The 17,658-nt window shown below is 42.9% G+C and overlaps 1 protein-coding gene across 11 annotated transcripts in view; it reads right to left on the reverse strand.

Moving 5' to 3' along the window:
* The window catches only part of LOC121008795 (protocadherin gamma-A5-like), a 321,828-nt gene that overhangs the window by 179,891 nt on the left and 124,279 nt on the right, over positions 1-17,658 (reverse strand). The window contains exon 1 of one of the 11 annotated variants that reach the window (XM_040441563.1): positions 9,118-11,612. The exons of the other annotated variants lie outside the window; for them this stretch is intronic. Within the exon in view, the coding sequence (XP_040297497.1) occupies positions 9,118-11,529 (2,412 nt within the window). The 5' untranslated portion in view covers positions 11,530-11,612. Of the gene's footprint in view, positions 1-9,117; positions 11,613-17,658 lie in introns of those variants that run through there. 11 annotated transcript variants of the gene reach the window in all.

The following is a 17,658-nucleotide window of genomic DNA, read 5'->3' on the forward strand; positions in this document are numbered from 1 at the left end:
CACCACCATTAAATCAGTACTGCTAAAATGAAAGACTTTTGTGTTATTGTCTAAGACTTTAAATAAGCAGGAAATACTTTTTTTAGAGGGTTTGTCCCATAAAATATATTTTACAGTTTTCAAACCAGCACGTTGATCTGAATACTTTATAATTGCATGTAATTACAAATTTAGCTAAGATACTGAGTTTAAAAAAAAGTATCTTGATAGTGCCACCTTCTGGTTGTTTTTTTCGCACATGCTCATTTCCATCCTTCAACTGCATCCTGAGTTATGCTAGGGAGAGTGTTAAACATCGTCCAGCTGCAGCACAATGGACACGCCCAAAACTACACTCCCCTTAAGCTGTTAGCTTTATATAAATCTAGGAGAGCAATCAATGGGGAGATCTCTGGATCCATGTCAGGTACAGGGCTGGTTCTAGCTATATTAAAAAGAGATTGTGATATACCATATGATTTATATTTTTTAGATTAGTTATGAGTTAACCCCTTTAAGGCACTTTGGGGTTTGTTTTTGGGTATAATTCTTTCCATTGGTGAACCTGTACTATCATATGAATTTTAATTGATATTTAATTATGACAATTTATTAGTTCTCTAATACAAAGCCAGACTCTATTTTCATGACACAAGAGAGCATCACTTCAAATTTTTTCTTATTGGTTCCAAACATATATGGTCTCCCTAGTTATTGACTGGACTAAAATTCTGGCACCACTTACTTGGTCTTTGATATCCCTTTGCACTGTAGGATTTATCCAATTTATAATGAAGCACAGGTCTTATGGTACCTCCTGACGAAGCCTACGTGGTGAAACACGTGTCGAAGTCTAAGCAGTGGGGGAACTGTGTCACCATTCTACAGCAGCAACATGGGTAGGTAACCTGGTATCTGGATTAAGGTGGGACGAGTGGCTTGTAGTTCATCATATATGTCATCCTTATCAGTTTTATCGCACCGTCCATCTACACCCTACAGCATCCAGCGGATAGACGCTTTGAATGGGAGTCAGATAGTTGTTTTTACTAGGGAATAGCAATTGCACCCGCAACTACTCTATTATTCACAGCCTCAGTTAAAATTGTTTGTTACCTGCTGTATATGGTCACATTATCTCCCATTGTGATTCTCCACATTCCAGAGCCCTTGTGGCCTAGTCTCCATGCCTTGTCCCTTTTGAGTCTTATCTGTATTGATCATGTGATTTATATTGAATAAAATGAGATTGATTATCTTTCAAAATCCTTGCTCTTTTTTTGTACAAGTTGTAGTAGGTTGGGGAGTGAGGTTCTGTTTTTGGGTTATTGTAGGCTCTACTTACTGGGAACATCTAACAGCACCACAGTGACTGATCTGATGAGATCTGGACTTTGCAAGAATCCTCCTTTTTGATGACTAACAAATCTACTGTGCTATGTAAGAAATCTGCTCCAGGTCCAGGCTTCGTTGTTTTAATTGTGTTTATTATGTGGTCTGTTTCACAAGGACTTCTTTGGACTTATTTTGAGCCACATATAAAATTCTATGCTATCCTTGTTTATTTGTTTCCCACATTGACCATAATGGGAACTGGTGGGGATCCAGCCACTCCTCAGCATAAATGGCAGGATTTGGCCAGACAAAAAAGGTTGCATAGAGCAAATTTTGACAAGCCGAATCGATATCAGGAAAGCTTATATAAGCATATGTAACTATATGCTCACCAACACAAAGTTTCTCACATTTTAGGACTTTTTTTTATAAAATACATATGTACAGTCTCTATGAAACAACTGCTCAAATATGTAATTGTAATCTGGAAGGTAATGTGTCATCAGTAACTATTGCTTAAATGTGGCTTTTATATTAAACATCAGCAGAGCACCCGAGCACAATGGAAGTCAATGGGAGAACCCGAGCATTAAACCAGGCAACCCCTGCTCTGAAGAGGGGAGGGTGTCTGGTTCATACAAAAAGGTCAGAAATTGATGGAAACACCACCAAAATGGTTCAGGAACAGCATGGGGAGGATGTCTGGATGCATCTTGGACTCCCAGGTCACTGCTGGAAACCATGTTGTCTGAGTAGTACGCCACTTTTACAGACAATAATATGCACCAAAACATAAAATCGATTTTAGAGGAAAAATTGTTAGGAAACATTCTTTCCTGTATATTTACTTGTATATAAAGTGCAAGTGCTGCCAAAAATTACAAGGAAGAGGCACTCCGATACAACCTGTATATCACATAAAGGAGGGCCTCATTCACATTGTGGTACAATTGTTCAGATAGTGGGACTCCTACACTAATAAAGCCTATGCACTAAGTGAAAGGGCTGCCAAAAATTACAAGGAACTGGCACTCCAATACACACTTTATTACACATAAAGGAGGGCATCATACACACCCTTGAAAAATTATGATTGATGGCCTGCCGGTGACCCTTAAAAACATTAGGAGCAAGGGCCTGCTGGTGACCCTCTAAAACATTAGGGGCGAGGGCCTGCTGCTGATCTGACCATCCAAAACATTAGGGGTGAGAGTCTGCTGCTGAGCTGATCATCTAAAAAAATTAGGGGTGAGGGTCTGCTGCTGATATGACATTCTAAAATATTAGGGGTGAGGATCTGCTGCTGAGCTGACCATCTAAAACATTAGGGGTGAGGGTCTGCTGCTGAGATGACCATCAAAAAAATTAGGTGTGAGGGTCTGCTGCTGAACTGACCTTCTAAAACATTATGGGTGAGGGTCTGCTGCTGAGCTGACTATGTAAAATATTATGGGCGAGGGCCTGCTGGTGACCCTCTAAAACATTAGGGGTGAGGGTCTGCTGCTGAGCTGACCCTCAAAAACATTAGGAGCGAGGGCAGCTTAATAAGCATGTTGATATGATGGAGGAGAAGGACGAGAAAAGGAAGATTGAACCATATAACCTTTTTTTGTGGTGGAATACAGTTTATTCAATACACCAAAAAAGCCACATTTAAAGTGCCTTTATGGTCAGCCGCTATCCTCTGGTGGAGTAGAGTAGTCAGGGGCAATCCACACCTTGTTCATTTTGATAAAAGTCAACCTGTCAGCATTTTCAGTTGACAGTCGGATGCGCTTATCAGTTATTATGCCCCCAGCAGCACTAAATACCCGCTCTGAAAATGCTGGCAGCAGGGCAGGCTAGCACCTCCAAGGCGTAGAGTTTGTGCCATGTGTCCAGCTTGGACACCCAATAATTGTAAGGCACAAAGGGATCATTGAGGACGCTGACACTGTCTGCTATGTACTCCTTCAACATCTTCCAAAAATTTTCTCTCCTTGTGACACTAGGCTGCGCATCAGGGTGAGGGTGCTGGTGGAGTGTCATGAAACTGTCCCAGGCCTTGGAGAGTGTTGCCTTGCCTTTGTTGGAACTGCTGTGTGTTCCCCTCATCTCCCCTCCTTGGTTGTCTTATGAACTACGTACTCTGCTGCCAGCGTTGTCAGCTGGAATTTTTTGGAACAATTTTTCCACAAGGATCTTCTGGTATTGCACCATTTTGCTAGTCCTCTCCACCACAGGAATGAGAGAAAAGAAGTTCTCTTTCTAGCGGGGGTCGAGAAGGGTGAACAACCAGTAATCAGTGTTGGCCAAAATGCGTATAACACGAGGGTCACTGCAAAGGCAGCATAACATAAAGTCAGCCATGAGTCCCAACAGACAAGACTTCGCTGTCCTCATCAGGTGGATGACTCTCAATCTCCTCATCCTCTTCCTCCTCTTTGGCCCATCCACATTGAACAGAAGGAATAAACCTGCTATGGGTACTACCCTCTGTAGCGGAGGCAACTGTCTCCTGCTCCTCCTCCTCCTCATCATCCAATTTGCTCTGAGAAGACAAACTAAGGGTGATCTGGCTATCACCCTGTGTACTGTCTTCCCCCATTTCAACCTCTTCCTCATGCAAAGCGTCCGCCTTCATTGTGAGTAGCGAGCGTCTCAGTAGACACAGAAGTGGGATGGTTACGCTGATAATAGCAGCATCGCTGCTTACCATCTGTGTTGATTCCTCAAAGTTGCGTAAAGCCTCACAGAGGTCAGACATCCATGCCCACTCGTCGCTTGTGAAGAGCGGAAGCTGACTGGAAAGGTGATGAACATGTTGCAGCTGGTATTCCACTACTGCCTTCTGCTGCTCACAAAGCCTGGCCAACATGTGGAATATGGAGTTCCAGCACGTGCTCACATCGCACAACTGTCGGTGAGCTGGCAATTGCAAGTGTCACCTAAGAAAATAAGTGTCAACACGATCTGTTGCCGCTTCCCCACTGCAGTGCTACACTGCTTCCACCTACTGACTGATGGCTGACTGGTGCTGCAAGATGAGAATTCAGAGGTGGACGTGGAGGAGGAGGAGAAGGGGGGGTTGCAGGCACTAATGTAGGTGGTGGCAGAAATCCTGATGGAAGTAGGGCCGTCGGTAGCACCTGTGCCATCCTAGGGTACGACTCGCTCCCGGCCTCCACAACATTAACCCAGTGTGCCATCAGGGAAATGTAGCGTCCCTGGTCACAAGCACTTGTCCATGTGTCAGTCATTAAGTGGACCTTCCCAATAACTGCGTTGGTCAGGGCACCGGTGATGTTACGGGACAAATGCTTGTGTAAGGCGGGGACGGCACAGTGGGAAAAATAGTGGCGGCTGGGGACTGACTAACGAGGGACGGCCTCTGCCATCAGGCTGCCGAAAGCCTTGGTGTCCACAAGCCTAAATGGCAACATTTTCAGGGCCAGAAATTTAGAAAGATGCGCATTTAGTGCGATGGCCTGTGGGTGAGTGGCTGGGTATTTGCGCTTTCATTTAAAGGCCTGGGGTAAGGACATCTGTACGCTGCTCTGGGACACAGAAGTGGATGTGGTAGATGATGGTGCTTGCGAAGGTCCAGGTGCAGGGCGGGAAGCATCCTGGCCTGCGTCTTGGACAAGGGATTGGCCAGCACGTAATACAGGGGAAGAGCAAGCACTGGTGTGACCTGCAGACACTGATTGTGGACCCAGGCGTTCGGTTCACCTATTAGGGTGCTTTGATGCCATGTGGCGGATCATGCTGGTAGTGGTGAGGTTTTGATACGGCACAGGTTGCAAATTACAATTCATTTATCGTCCGCACTTTCCTCAAAAAAGCGCCAGACTGCTGAACACCTACCCCTTGGCAAGGGAGATTTCCGCAAGGGGGTGCTCCAGGGAACAGTTGCGGGCCTGTTTCGTGTGGCCCGTCATCTCCCTTTTTCCACCCCACTGCCTCTTCCAGCCTGTTGCATGTTGCAGTGGTGCGGATCCCTTCCCCTCTGTACTGCTGTCCTCGCTCGGCTTGCCACCTTCCCAGGTTGGGTCAGTGATTTCATCGTCTAACACCTCCTCTTTCACTTCCTCACTCTGGTCATCCTCCTGACTTGTTGACCTTACAAGAACCTCACTTATTGACAACTGTGTCTCATCCTCATCATTAACATCTTAAGACAGTAATTGCCGTTGACTTATTGGCAACTGTGTCTCATCATCATCATCCACCTCGTGAAACACTAATTGCCATTCCCCACCGTCATCTTCTTCTGACTGTGGATGCTCAAGAGTTTGGGAATCAGTGCACAAGATCTCTTCATGTCCCTCTTCAAGCATGCTTGGCGAGAGGCCCAAATCAAGGAATGGCGATGAAAAGAGCTCCTCGGAATATCCGAGTGTGGGATCACTTGTGTGCCAAGACTCTCCATGGTGGGAGGAAGGAGGATCATGGTGAGGATTCTGTTGACCAGACTCTTGGGTACTAAGACTGAACTTTGTGGAAGACTGGGTGGTGCTTAAACGACTGGAAGCATTATCTGCTGCAATCCATCCGACCACCCGGTTGCACTGGTGTGACTTCGAGAGTGGTGTCATGCACCGCTCTGCAAACTGGGACATGATGCTAGGTATCGTAGAAGAGTGTGTTTCTTGTGCTCTGGCAGCAGGCACAGTTTCACCATGCCTAGGACCACGGCTTCTTCATGCTCCATCAGCAGTACGGCCACTTCCCCATCCCTTACTGCTTGCCTTGAGCATATTAAATGGTATATATGCTTGAAAGAATGTCACATTTAAAGTAGCATAGATTTTGTTGGTGTATGTGCAAATAAATTACACTGAATGTCACAGATATTTAGGATGCACAAACGTTATACAGGAGATTTAGAGCAGGTAAAGTCCCTGTCACCAGCGTCTAAGAAAAAATTACACTGAATGTCACAGATATTTAGGATGCAGAAACGTTATACAGGAGATGTAGCATAGGTAAAGTCGCTGCCATTAGCAGCAAAAAAATTTGAGTGAATGTCACTGATATTTAGGATGGGCAAACGTTATACAGGAGATGTAGCAGAGGTAATGTCGCTGCCAACAGCAGCGAAAAACTTAGAGTGAATGTCACTGATATTTAGGATGGGCAAACGTTATACAGGATATTTAGCACAGATAATGTCGCTGGCAACAGTAGCGAAATAATTAGACTGATTGTCACTGATATTTAGGATGGGCAAACGTTATACAGGAAATGTAGCACAGGTAATGTCGCTGCCACCAGCAGTGAAAAAATTTGACTGAATGTCACTGATATTTAGGATGCGTTAACTGTCACTGTTAGCAGCGGCCAAACAATGGCAGCCAGATAAAACAATAGTCCTTAGAAGGACTATTGGGTCTCTAACACCTTTCACCAGTAAAACCTGACTAGCAAACAAACCAATTCCTGTCCCTACACTATCTGTCCCTTCTGCTGCAGCTCTCCCTGACTAAGACTGAGTCGAACCATGTGTCATCGGGTGCTATATAGCACCCGATGACGCGTTCCTGCCAGCCAATCACTGTTGTGCCAGTAGCCAACATGGCTATGCATTACAGTGACTGCCAGTACCTCCGCGCACATTTATTGGCTGCGTAACAGCCAACAAACATGCGGGGAGGAGACTAGAGCATGCACGAGTAAAAAAGTGTTCAGCCGAGCATGCTCGCCCAACACTACACTGCGTGCAGAATTATTAGGCAAATGAGTATTTTGACCACATCATCCTCTTTATGCATGTTGTCTTACTCCAAGCTGTATAGGCTCGAAAGCCTACTACCAATTAAGCATATTAGGTGATGTGCATCTCTGTAATGAGAAGGGGTGTGGTCTAATGACATCAACACCCTATATTAGGTGTGCATAATTATTAGGCAACTTCCTTTCCTTTGGCAAAATGGGTCAAAAGAAGGACTTGACAGGCTCAGAAAAGTCAAAAATAGTGAGATATCTTGCAGAGGGATGCAGCACTCTTAAAATTGCAAAGCTTCTGAAGCGTGATCATTGAACAATCAAGCGTTTCATTCAAAATAGTCAACAGGGTCGCAAGAAGCGTGTGGAAAAACCAAGGCGCAAAATAACTGCCCATGAACTGAGAAAAGTCAAGCGTGCAGCTGCCAAGATGCCACTTGCCACCAGTTTGGCCATATTTCAGAGCTGCAACATCACTGGAGTGCCCAAAAGCACAAGGTGTGCAATACTCAGAGACATGGCCAAGGTAAGAAAGGCTGAAAGACGACCACCACTGAACAAGACACACAAGCTGAAACATCAAGACTGGCCAAGAAATATCTCAAGACTGATTTTTCTAAGGTTTTATGGACTGATGAAATGAGAGTGAGTCTTGATGGGCCAGATGGATGGGCCCGTGGCTGGATTGGTAAAGGGCAGAGAGCTCCAGTCTGACTCAGACGCCAGCAAGGTGGAGGTGGAGTACTGGTTTGGGCTGGTATCATCAAAGATGAGCTTGTGGGGCCTTTTTCGGGTTGAGGATGGAGTCAAGCTCAACTCCCAGTCCTACTGCCAGTTTCTGGAAGACACCTTCTTCAAGCAGTGGTACAGGAAGAAGTCTGCATCCTTCAAGAAAAACATGATTTTCATGCAGGACAATGCTCCATCACACGCGTCCAAGTACTCCACAGCGTGGCTGGCAAGAAAGGGTATAAAATAAGAAAATCTAATGACATGGCCTCCTTGTTCACCTGATCTGAACCCCATTGAGAACCTGTGGTCCATCATCAAATGTGAGATTTACAAGGAGGGAAAACAGTACACCTCTCTGAACAGTGTCTGGGAGGCTGTGGTTGCTGCTGCACGCAATGTTGATGGTGAACAGATCAAAACACTGACAGAATCCATGGATGGCAGGCTTTTGAGTGTCCTTGCAAAGAAAGGTGGCTATATTGGTCACTGATTTGTTTTTGTCTTGTTTTTGAATGTCAGAAATGTATATTTGTGAATGTTGAGATGTTATATTGGTTTCACTGGTAAAAATAAATAATTGAAATGGGTATATATTTGTTTTTTGTTAAGTTGCCTAATAATTATGCACAGTAATAGTCACCTGCACACACAGCTATCCCCCTAAAATAGCTAAAACTAAAAACAAACTAAAAACTACTTCCAAAAATATTCAGCTTTGATATTAATGAGTTTTTTTGGGTTCATTGAGAACATGGTTGTTGTTCAATAATAAAATTAATCCTCAAAAATACAACTTGTCTAATAATTCTGCACTCCCTGTATTAAACATATATTATAACAATATTTTTTTTAATTTTACATAGTTTTCTGTCTAGCGATTGAGCTTCATAATAAGCTGGTACTTTCTATTCTGAGCTCAATTCTCAGCATTTATTCATTACCATTACAGGCAAGATTATAACAAAAGTTATCATCTGTATATAGAAATGTTGATATTACTAGATTACACCATTTACAATAGGTTATGCCCATAGCTCACTTCCTTGCACCTCCATATACAATGGCATCTGCACAATCACAGAGCATGCCTATAACACTCTCACACAGATATCATAGAGTTGTCTCTAGACTACAGACTCTTATGATGTATGTTGCTATGATCACCCTCGTGATCACCACACTCATAATCATGTACAGAAACCAAAAGACCAAAATAAAAACAGAATAGAAATAAAAATATGTATCAGAATCTAGTCTTAATGACCATAAAATAAATTATAGATTGAAAGATAATTTTCGCAGAGATGCATTATAACAAACAGTGACTATGAAAGTATTGAAAACAAGACCGGTTTTATTACATACCTGTGTTTCTGTAATTGAAGCATTTTTTAAGCTTTCACTTCCCATCCCTGAATCACCAGCATCAATTAGATTATCCACAGGAACATTGTGTTCAGGTTCAAGGAAAGCAAATTCCTGATTATTTGGGTCCAGAGTTACACAAACATCATAAGAATATGGCAGAGGTAATGTTCCATTGAACTGTGAACAATATCTAGGGTCAACTTGTGGATATAGACTTGTACTCAGGGATCCAAATGAAGTAGTTTTGGACTCTTTGTACTTGGAAATAACTGCAATACTCACAGTCAACATAAAGAAAAAGGAAATTAATGCCAAGGCTATTACTAAGTAGAATTGTAGGTTGGACTGAGATTCCTCCTTTTCAGACTGACTGCTTAGTTTAGGAAGGACCTGATGGAAATGATCAGCAATCACCATGTTTATAGTCACTGAAGATGAACGAGATGGAATCCCATTGTCTTTTACTAGAACCACAATTCCATGTTTCATGATGTCTCTTTCTTGAAATACACGTGATGTTCTGATCTCCCCCGTGTGCTGGTCAATGGTAAAGAGTGGCGGTTCAGAAGACTGAAAATAGTAGGACAACCAGGCATTGTGTCCAGAGTCAGCATCCACTGCCACCACTTTAGATACTAAAGATCCTTGTTCAGAGGTCCAAGGAACCATCTCAAATGTTGAGCTGTCAACCTCTGGTGATGGGTACAGAATAACTGGTGAATTATCATTCTGATCTACTACATATATTCTTAGTGTTGCACTGCTGTTCAGAGATGGAGATCCATTGTCATTAGCAAAGATTTGGATATTAAATTCTTTATGCTTTTCATAATCAAATGACTGTTGAGCATAAATTATGCCAGTTATTGGATTCACGGAGATATGTGAAGACAGGGATTCTGCGGAATTACCTTTGGTCATTATAGAATAGGTTATCTTAGCATTATCTTCGCTGTCTATATCTGTTGCATGAACACTAAAAATTGAAGCTCCTGGTAAATTATTTTCTGGTATAAATGCAGTGTAACCTAATTTCTCAAACATTGGTGCATTGTCATTTATATCTGATATATCAAGCCAAATAACTTTTCTAGAAGTCGTTTCAGGAGACCCTTTGTCTGTAGCTTGTATTGTGATGTTGTAAGATGATATCTTCTCTCTATCTAGACTACTTTTTGTAACAATTTTATAAAAATTATTGGCTGAAGGTATCAACTCAAATGGCAAATACTCTTTTATAAAACATTGAACCTCACCATTTTCTCTTGAGTCACGGTCATTTACTTTAATTAAAGCCACGACTGTTCCAAGGGCTGAATCCTCAGTAATCTTAGTCAACATTGACATTATGGATATCTCAGGAGCATTGTCATTTTCGTCTAATATTTCTATTAGAACCTTGGCTTTGGTTGGTAGGCCACCTCCATCCTCTGCTTGCACCAAAATCTCAAAGGATTTTGTTGTTTCATAATCTAAATATCCTTTTGTTTTAATTTCTCCACTTCTAGGATTGATAAAAAAGGCATCAAGAATGTGACCTGCTGTTGTGCTAAATGAGTAGGTAACTTGTGCATTTACACCTTCATCTTCGTCACTTGCACTGACCTGCAGAATTGTTGAATTCATTGGTATATTTTCCCTAACACTTACTTTATATACATCCTGTGTAAATATTGGAGAATTATCATTGATATCACTGATAATGATATTAATTAAGGCAGTGCCTGTCTGAATAGGATTTCCACCATCAGAAGCTGTTAGAATGAGTTGATGCTTGTCTTGTATCTCTCGGTCTAGAGGTTTCTCTAATATGAGCTCTGGAAATACACTGCCATCAGAGCTGACCTTCTCTCCAAGAGCAAAATACTGGTTTTTACTGAGTGTGTAGCTTAACAGAGAATTAACACCCACATCCAAATCTTCTGCATTTTGTAAAAGAAATCTTCTTCCTGGAGAGGTTAATTCACTCATTTGTATTCTAATCTTTTCATGGGCAAATTTAGGAAAATTGTCATTTATATCCTGAATATCAATTTTAACACTGAAGAAATTTAATGGATTGTCCACCATAGCATCAAATGTAAGGACACAATCAGCTATAGCTCTACACAATGTCTCCCTGTCTATCCTGTTAGCAATATATAGACTTCCATTATCCAGATTTATACTGAAATATTTCTCTGATACATCAGATACAATGTGTAATTTCCTTGAGGAGAGATCCTTAACATCTAATCCAAGGTCCTTTGCTAAATTCCCAACAATTGAACCTTTTTTTAATTCTTCATTAATAGAGTAATGAATCTGACCAGAGACTGAATGACACAGCCAGGAAAATAAGAAGGGAAATATTACTTGCCATCTGAGTCCTTGCATTGCTTGTCCTTCCTGTAGTTGTAATCCAGCCATCCTTCTTCTTACCAGAAAAATAATGGTAAATTGTTATATTTATAATCCAGGAAAAGCAAATAAATCTTTCTTTATGAGTGCTATACCCAACTCATCCTAGTTTGAAATGCTGTGTATTCCTTCTTTTTGTTGAACACTGCCTGCAACATGGAGGTGATTCTGGATTTGCAGAATATTTTCCTTATTGGTGAATAGCGGCGCTCTGAGGTGTATATGGGGAACTGCAGCTTCAGTCACTTGAATAATTTTACTATATACAATATTCCAAATAAAGTTTTGTGTATAAGTAATTGACATGGTTTTTTAAAGATTATTTTGAAGAAATATATTCTGAGCTTTAATTTAATTTTAAAATATGCAAGCCTTGATTTAATTAGGATTATTTTTAAAAGGTAACACATACTACTGTAGTTTTTAAATGTTAAAAATGTGGTATAACATTTTAACATTGCTATCTAAAGTACTATAAAAACAAATATATGTATATTTTATAAAAATGAAATGTGTGTATATATATATATATTCACTCACCTAAAGAATTATTAGGAACACCTGTTATGTATCTCATTAATGCAATTATCTAGTCAACCAATCACATGGCAGTTGCTTCAATGCATTTAGGGGTGTGGTCCTGGTCAAGACAATCTCCTGAACTCCAAACTGAATGTCAGAATGGGAAAGAAAGGTAATTTAAGCAATTTTGAGCGTGGCATGGTTGTTGGTGCCAGACAGGCCGGTCTGAGTATTTCACAACCTGCTCAGTTACTGGGATTTTCACGCACAACCATTTCTAGGGTTTACAAAGAATGGTGTGAAAAGGGAAAAACATCCAGTATGCGGCAGTCCTGTGGGCAAAAATGCCTTGTGGATGCTAGAGGTCAGAGGAGAATGGGCTGACTGATTCAAGCTGATAGAAGAGCAACGTTGACTGAAATAACCACTCGTTACAACCGAGGTATGCAGCAAAGCATTTGTGAAGCCACAACACGCACAACCTTGAGGCGGATGGGCTACAACAGCAGAAGACCCCACCGGGTACCACTCATCTCCACTACAAATAGGAAACAGAGGCTACAATTTGCACGAGCTCACCAAAATTGGACTGTTGAAGACTGGAAAAATGTTGCCTGGTCTGATGAGTCTCGATTTCTCTTGAGACATTCAAATGGTAGAGTCCGAATTTGGCGTAAACAGAATGAGAACATGTATCCATCCTCTGATGGCTACTTCCAGCAGGATAATGCACCATGTCACAAAGCTCGAATCATTTCAAATTGGTTTCTTGAACATGACAATGAGTTCACTGTACTAAAATGGCCCCCACAGTCACCAGATCTTAACCCAATAGAGCATCTTTGGGATGTGGTGGAACGGGAGCTTCGAGCCCTGGATGTGCATCCCTCAAATCTCCATCAGCTGCAAGATGCTATCCTATCAATATGGGCCAACATTTCTAAAGAATGCTATCAGCACCTTGTTGAATCAATGCCACGTAGAATTAAGGCAGTTCTGAAGGCAAAAGGGGGTCAAACAACATATTAGTATGGTGTTCCTAATAATTCTTTAGGTGAGTGTATATATATATATACAGTACAGACCAAAAGTTTGGACACACCTTCTCATTCAAAGAGTTTTCTTTATTTTCATGACTATGAAGGCATCAAAACTATGAATTAACACATGTGGAATTATATACATAACAAACAAGTGTGAAACAACTGAAAATATGTCATATTCTAGGTTCTTCAAAGTAGCCACCTTTTGCTTTGATTACTGCTTTGCACACTCTTGGCATTCTCCTGATGAGCTTCAAGAGGTAGTCCCCTGAAATGGTCTTCCAACAGTCTTGAAGGAGTTCCCAGAGATGCTTAGCACTTGTTGGCCCTTTTGCCTTCACTCTGCGGTCCAGCTCACCCCAAACCATGTCGATTGGGTTCAGGTCCGGTGACTGTGGAGGCCAGGTCATCTGGCACAGCACCCCATCACTCTCTTTCATGGTCAAATAGCCCTTACTTTCAAAGTTTTCCCAATTTTTCGGCTGACTGACTGACCTTCATTTCCTAAAGTAATGATGGCCACTCGTTTTTCTTTACTTAGCTGCTTTTTTCTTGCCATAATACAAATTATAACAGTCTATTCAGTAGGACTATCAGCTGTGTATCCACCTGACTTCTCCTCAACGCCACTGATGGTCCCAATCCCATTTATAAGGCAAGAAATCCCACTTATTAAATATTGTGGAGGCCGGGAGCGAGTCATACCCTGGGATGGCACAGGTGATACCGACGCCAAGGATTGCGGGCCTTAATTCCATCAGGGTTTCCACCACCACCTACATTAGTGGCTCCAGCCCCCACTTCTCCTCCTCTGCCTCCTCCTCTACTTCCACCTCAGAATTATCATCTTGCAGCACCAGTCAGCAATCAGTCGGTAGCTGGAAGCAGTTTAGCACTGCAGTGGGGAAGCGTCAACAGGCCGTGCTTAAGCTGATTTGCTTAGGTGACAAACAGCACACCGCCGCAGAGCTGTGGCAAGGGATACGAGACCAGACTGAGCTGTGGCCTAGAACCAGGCATGATTGTGTCTGATAATGGCCGTAACTTGGTGGCGGCGGCTTTGGATCTCGGCAAGCTCACACACATACCATGCCTAGCCTACGTCTTCAACTTAGTGGTTCAGCGGTTACTGAAAACCTACCCCAATTTGCCTGAGCTACTGGTGAAGGTGAGCCGCATGTGCGACCATTTCTGCAAGACATCTTCTGCCGGTCAGGAAACGCTGCAGCAGCGCTTATAATTGCCAGCTCACGTGAGCACGCGCTGGAACTCCACGTTCCACATTTTGGCCAGGCTTTGTGAGCAGCAGAGGGTAATAGTGGAATACCAGCTGCAACATGGTCGTCGCCTTTTTAGTCAGCTTCCGCTCTTTACAAGCGAGGAGTGGGCATGGATGTCTGACCTCTGTGAGGTTTTAAGCAACTTTGAGGATTCAACACAGATGGTGAGCGGCGATAACGCTATTATCAACATCACCATCCCACTTCTGTGTCTACTGAAACGCTCGCAGATCACAATTAAGGCCGACGCTTTACATGTGAAAGAGGTGAAAATGGGGCAAGACATTACACAGGGTGATAGCCAGACCACCCTCAGTTCGTCTTCTCAGCGCAAATTGGATGATGATGAGGAGGAGGAGCAAGAGGTAGTAGTTGCCTTCCATCTGTTCAGCGTGGATGGGTAGAAGAGAAAGAAGAGGATGAGGAGATTGAGAGTCATCCTCCTGATGATGACAGCATAGTCTTGCCTGTTGGGACTGTGGCACACATGACTGACTTTATGTTACGCTGCCTTTCCCGTGACCCACATGTTTTACGCATTCTCGACCCCCGCTACAAAGAGAACTTCTCATCTCTGATTCCTGTGGTGGAGATGACGAGCAAAATGTTGCAATACCAAAAATTTCCAGCTGACAATGCTTGCGGCAGAGTACGTAGTTCCTTGGGCAACCGAGGAGGGGAGGGCAACACATATCAGTTCCAAGAGAGGCAAGGCAACACTCTCCAAGTCCTGTCACAGTTTCATGAAACCCCGCCAGCACCCTCACCCTGATGCGCGGCCTAGTGTCACAAGAGAGAAAAGTTTTGGAAGATGGTGAAGGAGTACGTAGCAGACCGTGTCAGCGTCCTCAATGATCCCTCTGTGCCCTACAACTACTGGGTGTCCAAGCTGGACACGTGGTATAAACTGGTGCTCTACGCCTTGGAGGTGCTGGCCTGACCTGCCACCAGCGTTTTGTCAGAGCGGGTATTTAGTGTTGCTGGGGACAGAATTACTGGTCAGCGTTTATGCCTGTCAATTGAAAATGCAGACAGGTTGACTCTTATAAAAATAAACCAGGCCTGGATTACCCCTGACTTCTCTAGTCCACCAGAGGAAAGCGGCTGAACATAAAGGCACTTTAAATGTGTTTTTTATAATGTACGGTACTGAATACACTGTATTCCCATGCACCCCTTCCACCACAAAAAAGGGTATTTGGTTCAATCTTCCTTTTCTCATCCTTCTCCTCCTCCTCTTCCGTCTTATTAACATGCTTATTTGTCTGCCCTTGCTCCTAATGTTGTAGAAGGTTAGCTCACCTGCAGGCCCTCACCTACAATCTTTTAGAGGGTCAGCTCACCTGTAGGCCCTAGCATGCAATGTTTTTAAAGGTCAGCTCACCAGCAGGCCCACACCTACAATCTTTTAGAGGTTTAGCTCACCTTCAGGCACTCGCATATAATGTTTTAGAGGGCCAGCTCACCAGCAGGCCCTCGCATATAATGTTTTAGAAGGTCAGCTCACCAGTAGGCCCTCACCTACAATCTTTTAGAGGGTCAGCTCACCAGCAGGTCCACACCTACAATCTTTAAAAGGGTCAGCTCACCTGCAGGCCCACACCTACAATCTTTGAGAGGGTAAGCTCACCTGCAGGCTCTTGCATGTAATGTTTTAGAGGGTCAGCTCAGCAGCAAGCCCTCACCTACAATCTTTTAGAGGGTCAGCTCACCTACAGGCCCTCGCATATAATGTTTTAGAGGGTCAGCTCAGCAGCAGGCCCTCGCATGTAATGTTATAGAGAATCAGATCACCAGCAGGTCCACACCTACAATCTTTTAGAGGGTCAGGTCACCTGCAGGCCCTCTCATATAATGTTTTAGAGGGTCAGCTCACCAGCAGGCCCTCACCTACAATCTATTAGAGGGTCAGCTCACCTGCAGGTCCTCGCATATAATGTTTTAGAGGGTCAGCTCAGTAGCAGGCCCTCGCCCCTAATGTTTTAGAGGGTCACTAGCAGGCCCTTGCTCCTAATGTTTTTGAGGGTCACCAGCAGGCCATCAATCATAATTTTTCAATGCTGTGTATGATTCCCTCCTTTATGTGTAATAAAGGGTGTATTGGAGTGTCGGTTCCTTGTAATTTTTGGAAGCCCTTTCACTTAGTGCATAGACTTTATGAGTTTAGGAGTCCCACTACCTGAACAATTCTACCACAATGTGAATGAGGCCCTCCATTATGTGATATACAGGTTGTATCGAAGTGCCTCTTCCTTGGCAGCACTTGCACTTTATATACAAGTAAATATACAGGAAATAATGTTTCCTTACAATTTTCCCTCTAAAATCGATTTTATCTTTGGTTTTGTGCGTATTAGCGTCAGTCTGTAAAAGTGGCGTAGTACTCGGACAATATCATTCCCAGCAGCGACCTGGGAGTCCAAGATGCATCCAGACATCCTCCCCATGCTGTTCCAGAACCATTTCGATGGTGTTTGCATCAATTTCTGAACTTTTCGTATGAACCAGACACCCTCCCCTCTTCAGAGCAGGGGGTGCCTGGTTTAATGCTTGGGTTCTCCCATTGACTTCCATTGTCCTTATGTGCTCGGTAGAGCACCCGAGCATCCCAAGGTGTTCGACCCCGAGCTCCCGAACACCCGAGCACTTTGGTGCTCGATCAACACTAGTACTTATATGCCGCTTGATTAATAACAAAAAAAATTGGATCCAACACTTCTCTCTATAGAAATTGATAGACACTGAAAATTCTATCCTTTTACTCTGTAACATCTCCCTACAGGTACCATTTTATTCATTAACCCAGGTAAGGAGTTTTTGAAGCAGATGATAATTAGGAATTTATATGATACTTATACAGAACATTAAAGACCATTTAACAGCTCATACATTCCCATAGCTATCAATACCACCTATAACCTGATGACACTCAAATCTACCTCTCTGGCCTAGATGTTGCTTTTTTGTCTGTCAGCATTTCTTTCTTATCTTTCATATCTTCATTTTTCTCCTTCCACTTCTTAAAACTCAAGCCATCCACAATCTGATCCCTCTTTATAGTTCTAGCCTGCTTTCCTTATATATACCCACACATAATCTCTTATCCTCACAAGACCTACTTCCTTGCCTCTCTTGTCTATTCCTTGCACAATTTCTCATGTGCACCTCCCTTATTCTAGAAATTACTACCCCAGCACACCAGTCACCAGACTCTCTCCAACATCAAACCTTCAAAAGCAATCTGAAAACCCACCTCTTTAGGAAAGTCTACTACCTTCCACCAAGCCTCCCAG

The sequence above is a fragment of the Bufo bufo genome, chromosome 1, assembly GCF_905171765.1.
Source record: "Bufo bufo chromosome 1, aBufBuf1.1, whole genome shotgun sequence".
NCBI lineage: Eukaryota > Metazoa > Chordata > Amphibia > Anura > Bufonidae > Bufo > Bufo bufo.